This window comes from Phalangium opilio, unplaced genomic scaffold (genome assembly GCF_054372755.1).
Source record: "Phalangium opilio isolate 3A_F unplaced genomic scaffold, DU_Popi_V2 ptg000017l_1, whole genome shotgun sequence".
NCBI lineage: Eukaryota > Metazoa > Arthropoda > Arachnida > Opiliones > Phalangiidae > Phalangium > Phalangium opilio.
This window is the reverse complement of record NW_028324151.1, coordinates 462402-478261: the sequence shown is the minus strand read 5'-3', so window position 1 is coordinate 478261 and position 15860 is coordinate 462402. Positions and strand designations below refer to the sequence as shown.

The following is a 15860-nucleotide window of genomic DNA, read 5'->3' as shown; positions in this document are numbered from 1 at the left end:
CTGAGAGACTTACAGCTCGAGCTATAGTTCGAGAACGACGGAAGCTTATTGCCAACGTATCTTAATTACGAACTCGTGATATTGTCGTTGCTTAACCTCTCTATCTGGCGATTAAAAAATAAGACAACGTTCGATATTGAACTTGGGATATTGAATATAAAAACTAGATATAAGAGAGCTGAGCGCGTGAATTTTCCTCATTCCTATAGCGAGTAAGGAGAGTTAAATTTTATTAGCGTATCACGATCTTCTATAAAATAAAGTCTTAAGGAGTGCGTGCTGAGGAGCCAGGGATCTTATACGTGGTGTCCCGGAGAAGAGCGCCTAAGTTAGCAAGGTCTATTCAAATAGTATGTCTCGTAAATCGGGTCTATAATAGAATAAGTGGCATTAAGACGCGGCGGCAACGGCAACCCCACTGTAAACAAACAGTAAATTTCTCTCCAAATTCGGATTAAATTACACGATGCTATAGTCTGACGCGATACAATATCTTGCCTTATTTCAACAACAGAGACCGTCCGTACATGCAAAAGGAACTAAATAAAATCTCTTAATATTATCCTCCGATTATTAAGGAGAGAGAGGGGATAAAAAATGAGCGCGCCAAAATAGTATAGACGTAGCGCGCGCAAAAAACCGGTTCAAATTAATTCAGTCTCGTCTACAGAATGCGAGCCCATTTTTAGTTCCGTCCCAATCTTACCCAAAATCTATTTTAATCGAATCGAATCGAATCAAGTCACGCTGCAAAATATTGAATAACTGAACGACGGTACAGTTATTATAAGTTCAATGGATGAGCCGCATTCAACAATTAAAGGGCATTGTTTTGGTCAAGACTGGTTAGCCTCGGATCCGTGGGGAAATTAAAAACGGGCCCAAAAGAGTCGAGCAATATTAGATTTTTTAGGAAGCAATCTCTTCAGTTTCAACACAGCGATAAAGATGTTGAACTTTAATCGCGGCCTTAACCGGTCTTGTTTTGAGACCTTGTTTCGAGTCTAATTTATTCGATTATAAAATTGGTTCAGTGTCTTCTTCTTCTTCTTCTTCTTCTTCTAGGCCGCGCTCCGTTTTAAAGCGAGAGCGAGAGAGGGGGATGACCTTCCGTCTTTGACCTTCTCGTAAAATCTAAAGAAGGGCCTCTATCTCGGTCTAATGAATGGAAAGTTGAAATTTACGGAACCTTTGAGGGGGCCGAGCCTTGTACAGAAATCTTCGTGTTCAACGCGTGTTTACATCCGAACGGAGATGAATTATTTCCGCGAGCCTGCATGCCTACTAATTCAGTTCAGTTCATTAAATTAAATTAAATTAAATTAATCAAGGTAACCCGATCAAAAATTTTTGGTATGGTACGAAACCTATATTTTCATTTTGAAAGGTAGGTCGACCGTCCAAGACCTGATATGGATTTTGACGCGTATTACGTGTGCAAAAGTATATGTTTGACTTGGTAATCGTACCTTCAATTATACCCCGCGTCCTGTATAGTTTCTAAAAGAGGGTCGCCCGGGGGGGGGCAGACACACGAGCCTTGAATCGCCAATAAGGGCGTTTTCCCAGTTATCTTGTCAGTTTATCGCGGAGGAACCAAAATTAAAGAAAGTGTAACCGACCTTCCTAAACCCCTTACACTAACACACACACCCCTTACCCAAAAACCTATAACCACGACCAAGTTTTTTCCAACAAACAAAGGTTGGACCTGGACCACCTTAATTCTATCAGTTTCAAATTAAGGCTCAGGCGCTGAAACGAACTCTAATATAACGTTGACGTATCATCTATTTTCCTAAAACGGATTGACGCCTGAATGCCAGGGTATTTTGTTGACTAGCTCTGCAGTTCATAGCTTTTTCTAAATTTAGATATTCGTGCTTAAATATTTATTTATATTTTTTAGAGTTCAAGGTGGCTGCGATTTAACGAGGCACGTTATATTATCGTTGAACAGTCAAAATATCCGTGTATAGTCCCGGCAATATAAGTGAGCTAGTCGGCATTATTATTACGTCACGGCTACGATGCTGCATGAGTGCGCGGCCTAGCCATGGCACGATTGAAAAGTAAATTTTTCTAATACGTGTAAGTTTATGTCGTCAAATCACGCGATATCAGAGAGTATATACATAGTTTCATTAACGCGAGCGCCTGACGTCACACCGCCGACACACACCAAAGTCATCCTACAACGCGGTGCCAGCTCGCTAAAATTCATTTTCAAGATCGCAACACTGATTGGGACACGCGGGGTTAAAATGAGGGGCAAAGGTCAATATTACTTACATTGAAAGTAACTTTTGGTTCTGAGATAGCTGACGCTGAGCCTTAGGATGGAGAGCTTGTCTAATTTGGAGAGGACGCTCTGTTCGTAGGGCAACAAACTGGCCAGCGTGTCCAGTTCGGCGTTCAAGCGTTCCCGGTGTCGTTTACTCGGGTTCGATTTCGTTTGACCGTCTTTCGGAGGAACTCGGACGCTGCCAAAGATTAAAGTTCAAAAATTAGTTTTCGTCTTAATTCGCCCAAATATTTTAGGAACCCCCCAAAAAAAACTACAAACAAATTAAGCGAAAGAAAAAAAGATGATCCGTAAAATCGCAACTTCCCGAGTCGAAGGTATAAAATGGAAAATGGAAAAATGCGTCGAAACCTTGACTAAAATTAGTTTCGGATTTAACGGAGAAAAATTCCTCCTAAAGAAGAAGATAATACCCTGGAGATGAACCCACGCGCCGCCGCCTCGAGTTGACCTCGGCGCTGACCCCGCCGACCTCATTTGCATTAACGCTTTGACCCCGGAGATACGAGAGGTCGGTTTAGAGACGAGACTCGGCGAAGAGAGAAAACACCCTTAAAAGTTGCTCGAGTGCTAGCTTTAAGCAAGGGGCCGCGCTGGCTAAAGGGGTGCTTGCTTGGTGCGTTACCTCGGAATTAAGCGAGCCAAATCGGAGACGCTCGCTTTGTTAGCGCGAAATAATTGAGACGCGCAAAGTTCAAAGCAACGCCTATGACGTCACGCCTAATCTAATAATTAAGCCAGCCTCGGATTTATAAAATTAGAGAGAAGATCCGATTACTTTCAAATCAGACAGAATTATAGAGGGCTTTCAGTTGGAGAAGGAGCTGAGTCTCGTGACGTAATTTACGCCGCCATATTGGTGGGTTTAAAGCAGGAATGAAGCTACCAAAACAGCGGTAAGACTTGGGAGGGTGTGACGTACTACTATCCCATCTGAAAGCTCTCTATAAGATGTTGGGTCTAAGTTCAATTAAAGAACGCGGACGACGCGATCATTACCCCGGTTCAACTCGGTTCTAAAGCAAAAGGGACGGATTTGGGTTTTCGATGAAATAAAAGAGCTATAAAGAAATTTTCGCAGACATTTTTATCACGGTGTATCTTGGGGCGCAGGAAATTGGCCGTTTTGAGTGGGGCTTGCTTGAAGAGCGTGGCGGGAAAATAAGTTCCTTAAGTATAGGCTTTCAAGGAGAGCGCGCATTCGCGGCGATTTTCTTCAGCTCTCCTTGATTGAGACGTCGACGAGTTCATTGCAGCCGCGCGGCAAAAAAGCAAATCGTTTAGCGGCAATTTCCACGCCGTTTTTCCAACCAACAATCGAGCTTTATAAGGTAGGCATAAAGGAAGACGAATAAAATGGCAGGCCATGCTTTTGGGGCGCCAGATCGACCATTTCATTATGTTTGTCCACGCACCCTCCTCAAGTACTACAGCAACAGCGGCATCAACCGAGAAAAAACCCATTTCCGCTTTTTGAGAAGAATGTGTCCGCCATCATTAGCCAATTGAAACATCACGCTGATAGTTGGCGCCTTAACTGCAAAATATTCACCAGGTTTTCAAGATAAATTCCATAGAACCTCTCGTTCAGTTGTTGAAACATGGACTAGTAATTCCATCGCTCGATCATACGTTTATGAAATCCATGTTCAGACTTAAAATAGAAATTTTATTTTCACGGATTTTCTTTCAAAAAACTATTTCTTTATTTTATTTGGGGGGTTGTTGGTAAAGCGTGATGGCGGAAGTGTATCGGAAAACTACAATAGTCTACGTTTCTTCAGGGATTTCATCGCGTTATCATTGGTCGAAAAGGAATTTTGTTCAGGTAGGGAAAAAAAATGGTAAAGCGCCGATTGTTGTAGGTACAGAAAAGAATTTCAAACGGATATTCCGTGCTGCTTTATCTCGGGATGATATTCGCTAACGCGTTTGCCACTTGATTGGTCAGCACGAAACCGCCAACGTATGTCTTAGACGCGCCATATCCCAGTGACACTTGACAGCGCTATAGAAGGCGGGGAAACCCATGGTCATTCTATCCTCAGGCTGCAATGCCAAACTGCGTATATCATCATCTTTTTCTAATCCCGTCGCTAACGTATCAATTCCCCGGTCCCTGTCTGTATCAAGCCGGAAGATGAAAAATCTCTACTTTACTTAACGTGTACCGTATTTCTTATAGGCAAAATGTCGTAACGGTAACTCGTAACTTATAGAAAGATACGTCGTTTTGGCTGTCAACCCCGCGCCATCATTGTATAGGTCAAAAGATATTTGGGAGAAATACTTGATCGAGGTTACGTCCGTCCGCCGTTCGATGGACTGACGGAAAATTAGTTTGCAGCATCTGCTTTTGGAGGGAGCTTTGGGAAGCTCGCTTAACCCGAGGGACGAGAGATACTCAGTCCAGGCTGCACGCAGTTGTCCGTCCGGGACAACCGCTATGGTAGCGTGCGTGCCCATCATAGCCACGCAATCCGCCGGGGAAACTAACCCACATAGGCCCTTTCGGTACGAATACGCAGCCATTCTTACCATCGCCTGACGCTAGCTTAATCTTATCCTACTAATACTAGGCCGAAAAGAGCTCGAATCGAACATGTCTATCGGGTTATCCACGCGATCCGAGTAGGGCACCGACCACTGGCCAGCCATTATAGAGCCGGCCTTTCGCTAGGGGTTTCGTTTTTATTGGCGAGGGATTGGAACCAAACTGGATAGAAAAGGTCTATGGGAGTTGGTCGAAACACGCTATGGCTCGTGTAATCCGGTTGTGTAGTACGTTTTTCAATCAGAACCACGACGGCCGGGAAAAGTCCAACGGGAAATCCTTTCGTGGACACCGCGATTATCATCGTCATTTCTTTACGAATTTTTAACCTTTTTTTTGTGTCGATACAACAATGTCAATTGTGTCCGCTGGCGGGGACAGAACGGGACACGGATGGTTGAGTCCTTTTGACGTATTAACGAAAATATAGCTGTACATTTTTCCCCGATGTAAAAGCGCGCTCGTACAAGGGCAAAAACATAGGCCTAGTACGCCTCTTTTCGAGGCGAGGACGTAAAAATGAACAAACCTATTCAGTTGTACAACAACTTGACGTTCCCATTCCGTCATTAACGTGTTTTACAGTAACGGGAAAATGTTCACAAATAGAAAACGATTCGTTTTTCGCCTTAAAATGTTACGTAAAATCATATGGAAATAAGTTTTAGTCACTGGAGTTTTATTGATCTTATAAAAACCCTCCCTATGGTCGATAGAAAAACAGCGAGGAAATTGAGATTGGCGTTTCACTAACTAAATATCAAAGCAAGGGGCAAGTGGGGGACTAAATAATACCAATGTATCCCCCCCCTAAACTAGCTGGCCTCGAATATGCTCGGGTCGCCCAAATTCATTTTATCTTAATTCAAGTTGTATTTCGAATTACATACAAGTTTAGGTGTAATTAGTAATTAGGCATTTCAGAAAGCTAACCAAAAATATTGTCCATTTAAAATCCCTCTTCAGCGATGGCGATTAAGTTTGGGTTGACTCACGAACTGTGAGGGAATTTTCCGTTAACGAGATGGTCACGGCCAAACGCTTTCTTAATAGATCAATCTAGCACCCTGGCCTCGTATCATGACGGACTTGGCACCGAGTGCCGTTAAAAAACTCTGGTGAAGGAGGAAATTAAACAACACGCGTTTGGCTTTTATAATATATATCAAGTTATTAGATATCGGAGTTGTTACTAAGAGGGGGGGGGGAAGAAGCTTCAAAATGACTCTGTGTTGATCTTCTTCAATCTATGGCATCAGAGGTCCATCCATGTCCATGGTTCTATAACACGGACGGTGCCTCTAATTTTCGGAATTACGATAAATGGCGTGCCAATAGAGGCACGAGAAAGTATACGTTTTAGATTTAAGACATTAGAGATCTTCCAAGGACGACTTTGTTCAAATTGATCAAAATCGTTTTAATTAAAAGCGGCGTCATTTGAATCCAATTGAATCGCGTAATTAAACCGCCTTCATTAAAAAGTGTATAATTCAATAAAGAAACAACCACTTTGGTTTTAAATTCATTAAGGCATGTGGAATTAAATTGTACCATGCAGCAGCAGCACCCTCTTTCTTAATTGTTAGTAGTCGCTCGACACTTTGGTGGTGGTGGTTCTTTGGGTGACAAGATAAAGGCGATACTTTGAAGGTAAATCGACGATGCATGCCCCCTCCCCAACAACATATCGCTCGTAAATAGACCCCCCTTGCCCCCCCCCTTCAAACGACAGAAAAAGCAGGTGTTGCCAATATTTTATGTCCTTCTTTGCCCCGGGTTCTTAATTCCCGATGTATAAGCGCGGTGTTCGAGGTTCGCCTTCGTTCGTTCGATGGTGGGAAAATATTTCTATCACGTTTCCAGTCTAGCATGCAGCGGTTGCAGTTATTTATCAGTCCCTCAAGATGAACGAAGGAAGGCCCGCGGCTCATTTCCACGCAATGACTTAACTTAATAAGATACGACCCATAGATAGATCTTCTCTTAAGAGTTCCTACTCCTCGTCTTATAGCCGCCGGACATACACTACAATCTTCACTGAAAACCTACGAGACTTTAAGAGAAATCAAGCTTTATATTCAAAAATTGCTAATTATTTACAAGTTGAGCTATAGGGCAATCACGCGGTCATTTCATTACAGTTTCCTTGCCAACGCTTTACATTACGGCTATAGGTCTCCTATCATATTTGTCCCATGGTGGCAAGGACACCATTTTCAACGAAGAATTATCAGGGAGTCTTCCTTGAATTTCAAGAGTTTTCAATAACCCAAAATATTCAAAGACCCAAAAGGTCAAGATGAAAGCTATAAAATAATCAAAATAATTTTTCTTTTCTCGACAACAGAAATTCGAGCCATAGCCGTGCAGTGAGCGAGTGAGTCGTGCAACGTCAAGGCAACTGCGCAGTCCGACTACAGGTAACTTCATTTCCGGCCAAGAGTAATTGGTGGGGATCAATTAAGGGGAAAAACGCTTAATGTCAATTGAAAGAATATTAGCAAGGTGCTAGGCGAATATTCCTTCAAGGTCATCCATCTTCCCATTGATGGAGCTGGGATTGCAGCGCCACTGCATGAAGTTGTTCCTATCTCGGGGCCATATACGTCATTAAACGTTTTCAATTTGAATACAGAGTCAATTTGGAGGTCCGTGTAATTCGAACTCGCCCCAAAACCACCCGATGACAACCTCCCCCCTCACCCCACAAACAATCTTAATTATAATTATCTTTAATAGCGGTTCCCTGCCAACGTATGAAAAAGAATTACGTAATGCTCTTAGAAACAGTTTTAAGAAAATCAAGGGAACACGAGCATGCAGAGGGCAGCCCTAAACAGCCACCATCCCTGACCTTTAACCCGGGGACCCCGCTATACCAGCATTTAAGCGGTCGAAACGAAAATTTTGATTTTAGCGACGGCCACAAATGATAATCCACGCGCAGCTTCCGTGATTAGTCGCATTGAGCGAAAACGTCATTGTATCTATATAAAGTGATTAAGACTTAACCTGGCGTGTTAGTTGTGTTTATAGAATGTGAGGCTCGAAATTAGTTTGGCGTGTCGACGGCTAAAGCTATAGCTATATTGGCGGCGCTCATGACGTTTAGCTCGCGTGCTTGCTAAAAGGAAGGCCCTTTATAACACTATTATTTTTTAGGTTGGCCATTTCATCTGGAATACCGTTAGACGGAGCGGAGCGGAGCGTATTACACGTTTTAATTCCAAGGACAATTAACCTTGATATCCGATTATAAATATGACGGAATACGTAAATAACCTTCAATTCAAAAATATCTCGCTCTACAACTAGGCTAGACCTCGATCCCAAATATTTTTAATTTAACAGAACAAGACCTACATTATTTTTCTAATCATCTCTTTTTTTGCTCTCTCTCTCTCTCTCTCTCTCTCTCTCTCTCTCTCTCTCTCTCTCTCTCTCTCTCTCTCTCTCTCTCTCTAGGCCTAGGATGATTTTATTTTCTTTTTCTTTTTTTAAATGGAACTTTTATACGTTTCTTTTTTTAAAACCTGGTCCATTAATTTAAGTAGATGGGAATAAAACGAATAGGTAAGAAGAAGAAAAAATGCTTCTAGTGTTAGTTCTCTCTCTCTCTTTCATTTTGCTCCCTGGGTAGGTCGGTCTCTCCCTCTCTCTCTCACCTGTCCGTATTACCGTAAATTAGTAGTAATTCTCGCCAGTCCCCAGAGCGCCTCACCCCCCAAAGAAACGATAGAAGAAGCTTAAGATGAAAAAATATATACATTTATCTCCGTCTAAGCCTGACCCCCCACCCCCGGGGGGAGGGGGCAGAAGGCTTGATTCATCCTTAGCTCTCTCTCTCTCTTACCGACACAAACCTAACCGCCCCATAAAAGGGACAGAGAAATCAAATTCCTAAATTTAATCGGAGCTCGTATGCAGATATTTCACCCCCTTTAACCCCCTCCGGTATTGAAAGGTCAAATTAATTAGAATTTAATTTTCCACAGAGAGGAACCACGGATTTCTTTCCTTCGGACTATAGAAGTTAGAAATATTGTTAAATTGAAATGTAATTTGATTCACTGTCCCTTTGAAAAATAATGTTCAAAGTAAGCTTGTCTGCGGGGAGATTTGGCCCCTGGCTAACCCCCCCCCATCCCCTTTCGCCTTAAAAACAGATTTTTAAGGGATGTTTTTTCTTTTACAAGCTTCGCTAACAGTCAGCTAAGCTAAGACTATGGAAAGAGAAAGGTGCATGGTGGGCTGCAACGTTTTGATCAGATACGAAATTTCCATTATTTAGCGTTTCCTTTCTTAACTTTACAAAAAGGGTTAAACATTCCCCTCCCCCTTTCCCTCTCCCCTCCCCCGGGCAAGAAAGATCTTATCTATAAACGTCTGAAACAATTTAAAATTATATAAAGCAGTTAAATTGATTATGGACTTAATTTTGGATTTTTAGCGACACCTCGCTTGATCGTGTAAGATGTTTCCTCATTCGAATTAGACGTATCAAGATAAGATTAAACCCTTTACGTACTTAATTGTCCATTAATGAACACGTGATACTAAGTAATCATTAAGGCTTTTCAAATTTAGTCGCTTATTAATAGAATTGATACTCTATAGGAAATCCTGTTTCAAAATGATCGCGGTTTCAACCATTCTACAGTTTTCAATTGTGTTGTTCTTTTGTCAGAGGGAAAACCGAAGAAACAACCTCATTTCTAAAAAAGAAAATCTATAGATTCGGACATTAAGAAGGGGCGGCGTACGCCAATGGCCGTCGGGCATTTTAAAACGATTCTATTGTTTCCAACTCCAAAGTGAATGACCAAAAAAAGCCGATACCACCATACAGAGAGAGAGAGAGGAGAAAGAAAATTTAAGAACAAACAATGACGTCGTAAAATAAAAACCCACAAAAAAAATAAGAAAATCATATTATTATATCCTGGAGAGATTCGCAGTTTCGCAATCAAAACTACCAGATCAGCAAAGATTCAAATTTTGGGTCGAAAGTACGCCCTGGTTTTCCAACTGACTATCCAATAAATGCAACCCAAAGCGTTTTCACACCCTGATTTTTAAAATTGTCAGGCATGTATAGAGTTGTCATTCAAATTGTCAGTGGGAACGAAGACTCTACTCGATTGTATACCGATACCACCGCACGATAATCACGATTATCTTTGGCGGTTACTCGAAATTAAATGTTTCCAGGCGTTAATTTCAACGCTAGAGGAAGTTACAGTGCGGTTAACAACGATATAACCTGGAGGTATAAAATTGCATACACAGAGATATCCGCCACCCTGGAGGCAAAATAAGACTCCCCCAGGCAAATTAAAGACTTAATATCAGAGAGAGAGAGATCGAAGTGGCTCGCTCGATAAATATCGATGCCCCGCGGGCAGACTATATATTATCGATACAGGGAAAATAACTAGTATGGCAAAATGCACGCGCGTGCTCTACCTACCGATAAAGAAACAAACAATCTGGTCAAACGCCCAACTTCAAAGGATTCACCATGCACCACGCAACTAGATTGACAGTTGTGTCCCCCCTACTCAAGTTAAAATAGACTTTCCATCTAAAATATCCGTAATTGATCCATTTTTCATGTTGCGTGATTGGAGATAACATTTTAACGCGTCATACAGTAGACTATTATAACACAACTGAAGGGGGCCAAAATAAGCTACAAAATACATCCGAGGGGTTAACCGCTCCTTGCAAATTAAGACTTGGACGCTAGATTCCCTAAAACAACGGGAACTAAAGCAAACCCGAGCATCGAGCGGCTGCTGTAAGCTGCATTTATCGACAGGCTAGACTTTTGATCGCCGACGTCAGTAAAACGAGGAAGGCCTGGCCGGACCGCGACCACTCCACGAATGTCCGTTAAGAATAGCGGCCGTCGCGTCTTCGGCCAAACTCTCTCTCTCTCTCTCTCTGTTAAATCTATAACGGTCACTCGATCATATAGCTCAGCGTCACGGACAAAGAATTATACAACTTAAGCGAATTGGATAGCTGGAAACGGCATGCATAGTAATTACTCCTTCATTTAATTCAAAAACCGTTGTTCTGAGAATTAATAATTTTTATGGGCAGCAGAGTTAAAATTAAAAACCACCAAGAACCGAAGAGTAATTAAATCTCGCGTATCATCTTTAAATATATAATTTATTTTTAAACATAGAGAGAGACCGTTAAAGGCTCATTTCCTTCGCTTATGGCCTGGGGGCCACGTCCCTCGGCTCGACAACTTCTTCTTAGCCACTAACTGATATTATTACAAAGACGTGTTTTAAAACGGTGGTTAAAACTTAAAAAGGTTTCGATTAAATTTTGTAACGTTGGAATTAAGGGGCGTATAATTAACGTTTCAAAAATTAATAATTAGCGTTATATTAACGACTAATACCCCGTGACCTTTAACCTAAGTACCGACATTAACGGTTCAGTATATTTCGTGGAAAATGTAACCAAGTATTTACCTCGATTTTGAAATAAAATTTCTCGTTTTGAAATTGTAATTTATAAAAAAAAGGGAATGTGAATTTTAAATGGATAGTCGCAAGGCGGCCATGTTGATGTAACGGTACACGCGTGATGAAAGTAATAATTCAAAGCAGGCGTTCGTGCACGCAAGCTAGACCTTTTATAAAGTTTACAGTTCTTGCGTGATTCTTAACAGGCGCGCGTGTTAACTACGCTTATGGCAAACCGGCAATTAAAGCGCGAAACATTCCGTGTACCAAGCGCATTTCAACGTAATTGTAATTGCATGTATCGCGCGTCAACTTTCGCGCTACAGACAGCAGACAGCCACACACGTGACGTCATAGACACTGGCTAATACGTATCTTTCGGAGGTCATAGGGCAAATTAGATTTTAAATTAGGTGTTCAATTACCTTTTACTGTTCCTCCGGCGACGTTTTGTGGCGTACATAGTTCCAAGGTGATTCATTATTGGTATTGGAGGGGGCGTCGCGTCTTCGACAAAAGGGTCAATTCAAATTTCAGAATTAAATAGACCACGGGTCAATCCAGTTCAATTACGGCCACCAGATTAATTCACTCTTCATGTTGGTTCTTGTAGGCCGCGTCTCTCGTTCTGGAGACGAGCTACGATTGTTTCGCGAGGTCGGCTAGTACCACCACCACCAGCGCCAGTTACCAGCACCGTTCCAAAAAGGGAGAGTGAGACAGTGAGTAGTGGAGAGAGAGGCCGCGTCGAGATTTGAACCCTCTTACTTTTTTGGCGGGTCGCCGCGGGTGAAAGTAAAAATCGAAGGCCGCCGCGTCCCTTCCAGAGACGCGATTTTAATAACTATGCCCGAAATTCACGCACCCCGCTAGCGGCGTCTGCTAGCTAGATTACTCGGCCGCCAAACTTTCGTCCAGGTGTCTCGGCTTCGGCACTCGAGGAAGTCGCTGCTCGCCTAGCCTCGAGGAAAGAAAACAAAAACCCGCGCGCGCGATTCCCGACTTTTTGCCGAATTTTTTAATTTTTTTTTATTTTTAAATAAATTCGCCAGTCGCCGGGCCAGACGTTAGGCTTAGCCGCTAAGCCTAAATTTTTACTCGGGAATTTCTCTCTTGGGTTCGGGTTTCGGTATATATTTTAGTTGGGAACGCGCGGGTTTCGGCGAACTACCCCGAGCGTCGGTTACTGGCAAAGTGCGACGCCGAAAACGGGGGTCGATTTAGCGGGAACCTCCCACTTGATTACGTATTCCAGGTATTCTGGTCTAAATCGCCATTTTATTTGTCGGCCCTCCCCGCCCGGCCACTTTAGTTTCCATAGTTTCAATAGCGCGCGTCTCGACTTTGATTGATGTCCGCCAAAACGGGAGGTTTGTACGCAAGCGCTAGACGCCTCGGAGACGCCCCGCCAGGTCGCGCGCGGGGGACGCTAGCCAATGGCGTCGCAGTCGCGACTCTCGAGAGACGCGCCTAACGGCGAAAACCGCGGGAAAAGACGCGAGGGCTGGACGTAATCGTGGAGCCCGCGCGCTCGCTAAATAGAATCGGATTACGCGGGAACAATATCGAGGAAAATCATGAAACGGGGGTGGAAACGCAGAAAGTCCGAGGAGGAGGTTGGCTTTTCCCTCCCTTTAGTAGGACTGACGTAGGACGCTCGATTGACCCTGCCACTCTGCCGCCACCACCACCACTCTCATATCTCCACGCAGCTTTTATTTCTTTTCTTTTTAATAAATTTTTGGATACGTAAAGGATAAGTCCTCCGCGGGAGGGGGGGGGAAGCGTATAGGTTGGCGTGGAGCAGATTTACCATACGAGAAACGACGAGTGCGACTATCCCTTTAAATAAACTCCAGTCGGTGTTTGACATTTTGCCAGTTTTCTCCGACTTTTCTTTTCTTTGTTTTTCTTTTATTATTATTATTTTTTTAAATATAATTTATTCTCCCGAAGCATTAATATTAAATATGGCGCTACGCTGCTGAATTATTATTTTAATTATAAACGGCGTAACATTATTTTAATTAAAAGAAAAGGCGTCTAATACGTGCCACGGAATAGCGTCCTAATAATCTCTTAACTATTCCTTAACTATACTGCATAAACGCGGAGCCGGATACGCGAGGTTTCATTATAATATCTAAAGACCCAATAACATTAACTTACAAGGCCTTTCAAAAAACACAATTATTTCTAATAACAATATCTCTAGGTTTCAATGGCGAGACATTAAGGTGAAATAGAGCGTGGTGCTGCGCGATATGTTAACTATGAACTAAATAAGAAGTGCATGGCCGTACGTCAACAGTCGGGGAATTAAATGGTTATTGATTAGTCAGTCGCTGACCAATTATATCGGAAATATATATATATAAGCGCCTGCATGCGCATTACGCAATAATAATAATAATATCATCGGAATAACTTCGTGCCGACTTATTACAATCGGAAAGCTATCGGCCGGGATATCGGTTAAAACGATTATGCCCCCCCCCCCCCAGGGCCTCGACACTTGGAAATCCTTGATCAGCGGCAAAATTTAGACGTCGTGTTACGGGTGAATTGAGGTAGGTTCCCATCCACCCCACCCCACTATAGTGTCGTTATCAAGCTACCGTTTTATTGGTAACCAAAACAACTTGAAAACTCGGACTGAAAAATCTCTACGCATGCATAAGCCAATGTCTTTTTTCTTTCAGTGTCGAGGTCATAATTGACCAGTAACTTTCGAATTGGAGTCTCTTTTTTTCTTAAAGGGTATTTTATGCTGCTGGGTGACGTGCTTCGCAAACTTGTCCATCTTGTAATTGCGAGAGAGAGAGAGAGAGAGAGAGAGAGAGAGAGAGAGAGAGAGAGAGAGAGAGAGAGAGAGAGAGAGAGAGAGAGACTGATTACGAATGGATGGCGAGGGACACGAATTAAGAATGCTTAAGAAGGATGGCGTGCTCGATCCGGGGCTTCCACAGAAATGTGCAGGCAGGCACGCGACTGACGCCGCCATAACACTGCAGCTCTAATATCGAAGGCTGCACGAATACCCCCATTTCGTGATCACTCCACGTGTGCCGGATCAGAATGAGAATGAGAAAGAAGAACAAGCTGAGCTAGAGAGAGTGAGCATCTTTAAGTCATTCTTGAACTGCGCCAGAATTTTTAAGGGTGCACGAAGTATCTCTGGTCGTGCTATGATTTAAACATTGTATATACGAAAAGGTAATGGTTTTCTATCGTGCCTTCAAATGAATGAATGAATTAGCGCCCCCCCCCCCATCAAACAGCCTTACCTCCAAATTGAGAGATTCGCTTATAAAGAAACAACCAATAATGTTATACTTAATTCCGCGGTTGATAATAATGTTTAAAAAAAAAATTAGAATAGAGCTAGTGCAGCATGCCCCCCCCCCTGAGTCGATATTGGTCAGTTTGGTCTACTAATTTAATTCCAATCAGTTTAGTTCGTAAAAATTGCGGGATACGTCCTATCAAATAAGTCGATAGATAAAATTAGACTCGATTAAATTCAACTTAAAAATAATTCTCTTAATTTTTGTTGTATTTAGTAAAATAAGAGAAAACACGCATTAGGAATATTAATGTCTTGGATATGAAACTGCAGCGTGATGGTGGAGGAGATGGAGATAGTGTACGGCGAGGTAAAAGGTTTGTTAATGCTTAATGAATATTTTTTGCGTAATTAACCGACCGTGAAATAAAATCGTGTTTGAATGAATGCGACTTTTTTTTCGTATAGATATTCCGGCATGCGCTATTACAAGTACATTACGAGGCCAGACCATGCAGGCGCGCTGAGCTCAACTTTTAGGTAAGTAAGTATACTGACGTAGCTAGTAGTCCCGGAGGAGCCACCGGAAACGATCGGCGCCCAAAAGTCTCAATGGAAAGGCAGTCAGTACCCGCCGCCGCGACACAAACCAACAAACGATATTAAAACCATTTCACCCAAAACGACATCGAAAAAACACGCGTTTTCAATTCAAAGTTGAGTTGACGGAACTCCCACTACCTAGACTGTTCAGTAACCGATGAAATTTCTCGACTGTCCCCCGTAATTTTCAGATACGACTCTCAACTCGAGTATCTTTCGAATTTTGAATTAAAGTAAAGAAAATTAGAAGGTGACGAATTAATGTAAATAACCTTTAAAATCAATCAACAGCTTGTCACTCATTGAAAGTTATTTTCCGACATATTATAAAGTTCTTCATTCAAAATTGCAAAATAAGAAGAGAGAGTGAGAGAGTGAGAGAGAGAGAGAGAGAGAGAGAAAAAAAAAGAATTTGAAATAAAAGTTGTTGAAAAAAATGTAAACTTGGGAGTAAATCCATTATTTCGTATAGGTTAGAAGGCAATGCAAAGCGCCAGTTCCCCGCGTTAACGTTGATGATGCGAATTCGGCCACTTGCCTAACTCGCATCGTGAGCTCAGCTTATTATCCTATAGGAAAATCCCTCTGATATTTTTTCCTAGGGATGAAGGTGATTTAAAA

At 42.3% G+C, this 15860-nt stretch overlaps 1 protein-coding gene and 1 long non-coding RNA gene across 11 annotated transcripts in view; one reads left to right on the top strand and one right to left on the bottom strand.

The window, feature by feature from the left end:
• LOC149702122 (uncharacterized) overlaps window positions 1-11917 on the bottom strand; it is a 41507-nt gene extending 29590 nt beyond the window's left edge. For all 3 annotated transcript variants that reach the window (XM_089865931.1, XM_089865933.1, XM_089865932.1), the window contains exons 1-2: window positions 11776-11917; window positions 2293-2483 (exon numbers count right to left, since the gene is read on the bottom strand). In XM_089865931.1, the coding sequence (XP_089722057.1) occupies window positions 2293-2483; window positions 11776-11831 (247 nt within the window). In that variant the 5' untranslated portion in view covers window positions 11832-11917. The remainder of the gene's footprint in view (window positions 1-2292; window positions 2484-11775) is intronic.
• Window positions 1-15629, top strand: part of LOC149702121 (uncharacterized) — a 69913-nt gene extending 54284 nt beyond the window's left edge. Inside the window, exons 2-7 of one of the 8 annotated variants that reach the window (XR_016381699.1) lie at window positions 7210-7282; window positions 8025-8135; window positions 8328-8435; window positions 9313-9422; window positions 9480-15013; window positions 15105-15629. This is a non-coding gene — a long non-coding RNA (uncharacterized LOC149702121). Of the gene's footprint in view, window positions 1-7209; window positions 7283-8024; window positions 8136-8327; window positions 15014-15104 lie in introns of all 8 variants that reach the window. The other 7 variants (XR_016381697.1, XR_016381695.1, XR_016381693.1 and 4 more) reach the window with 7 other exon arrangements.
• Window positions 15630-15860: the final 231 nt, after the last annotated feature.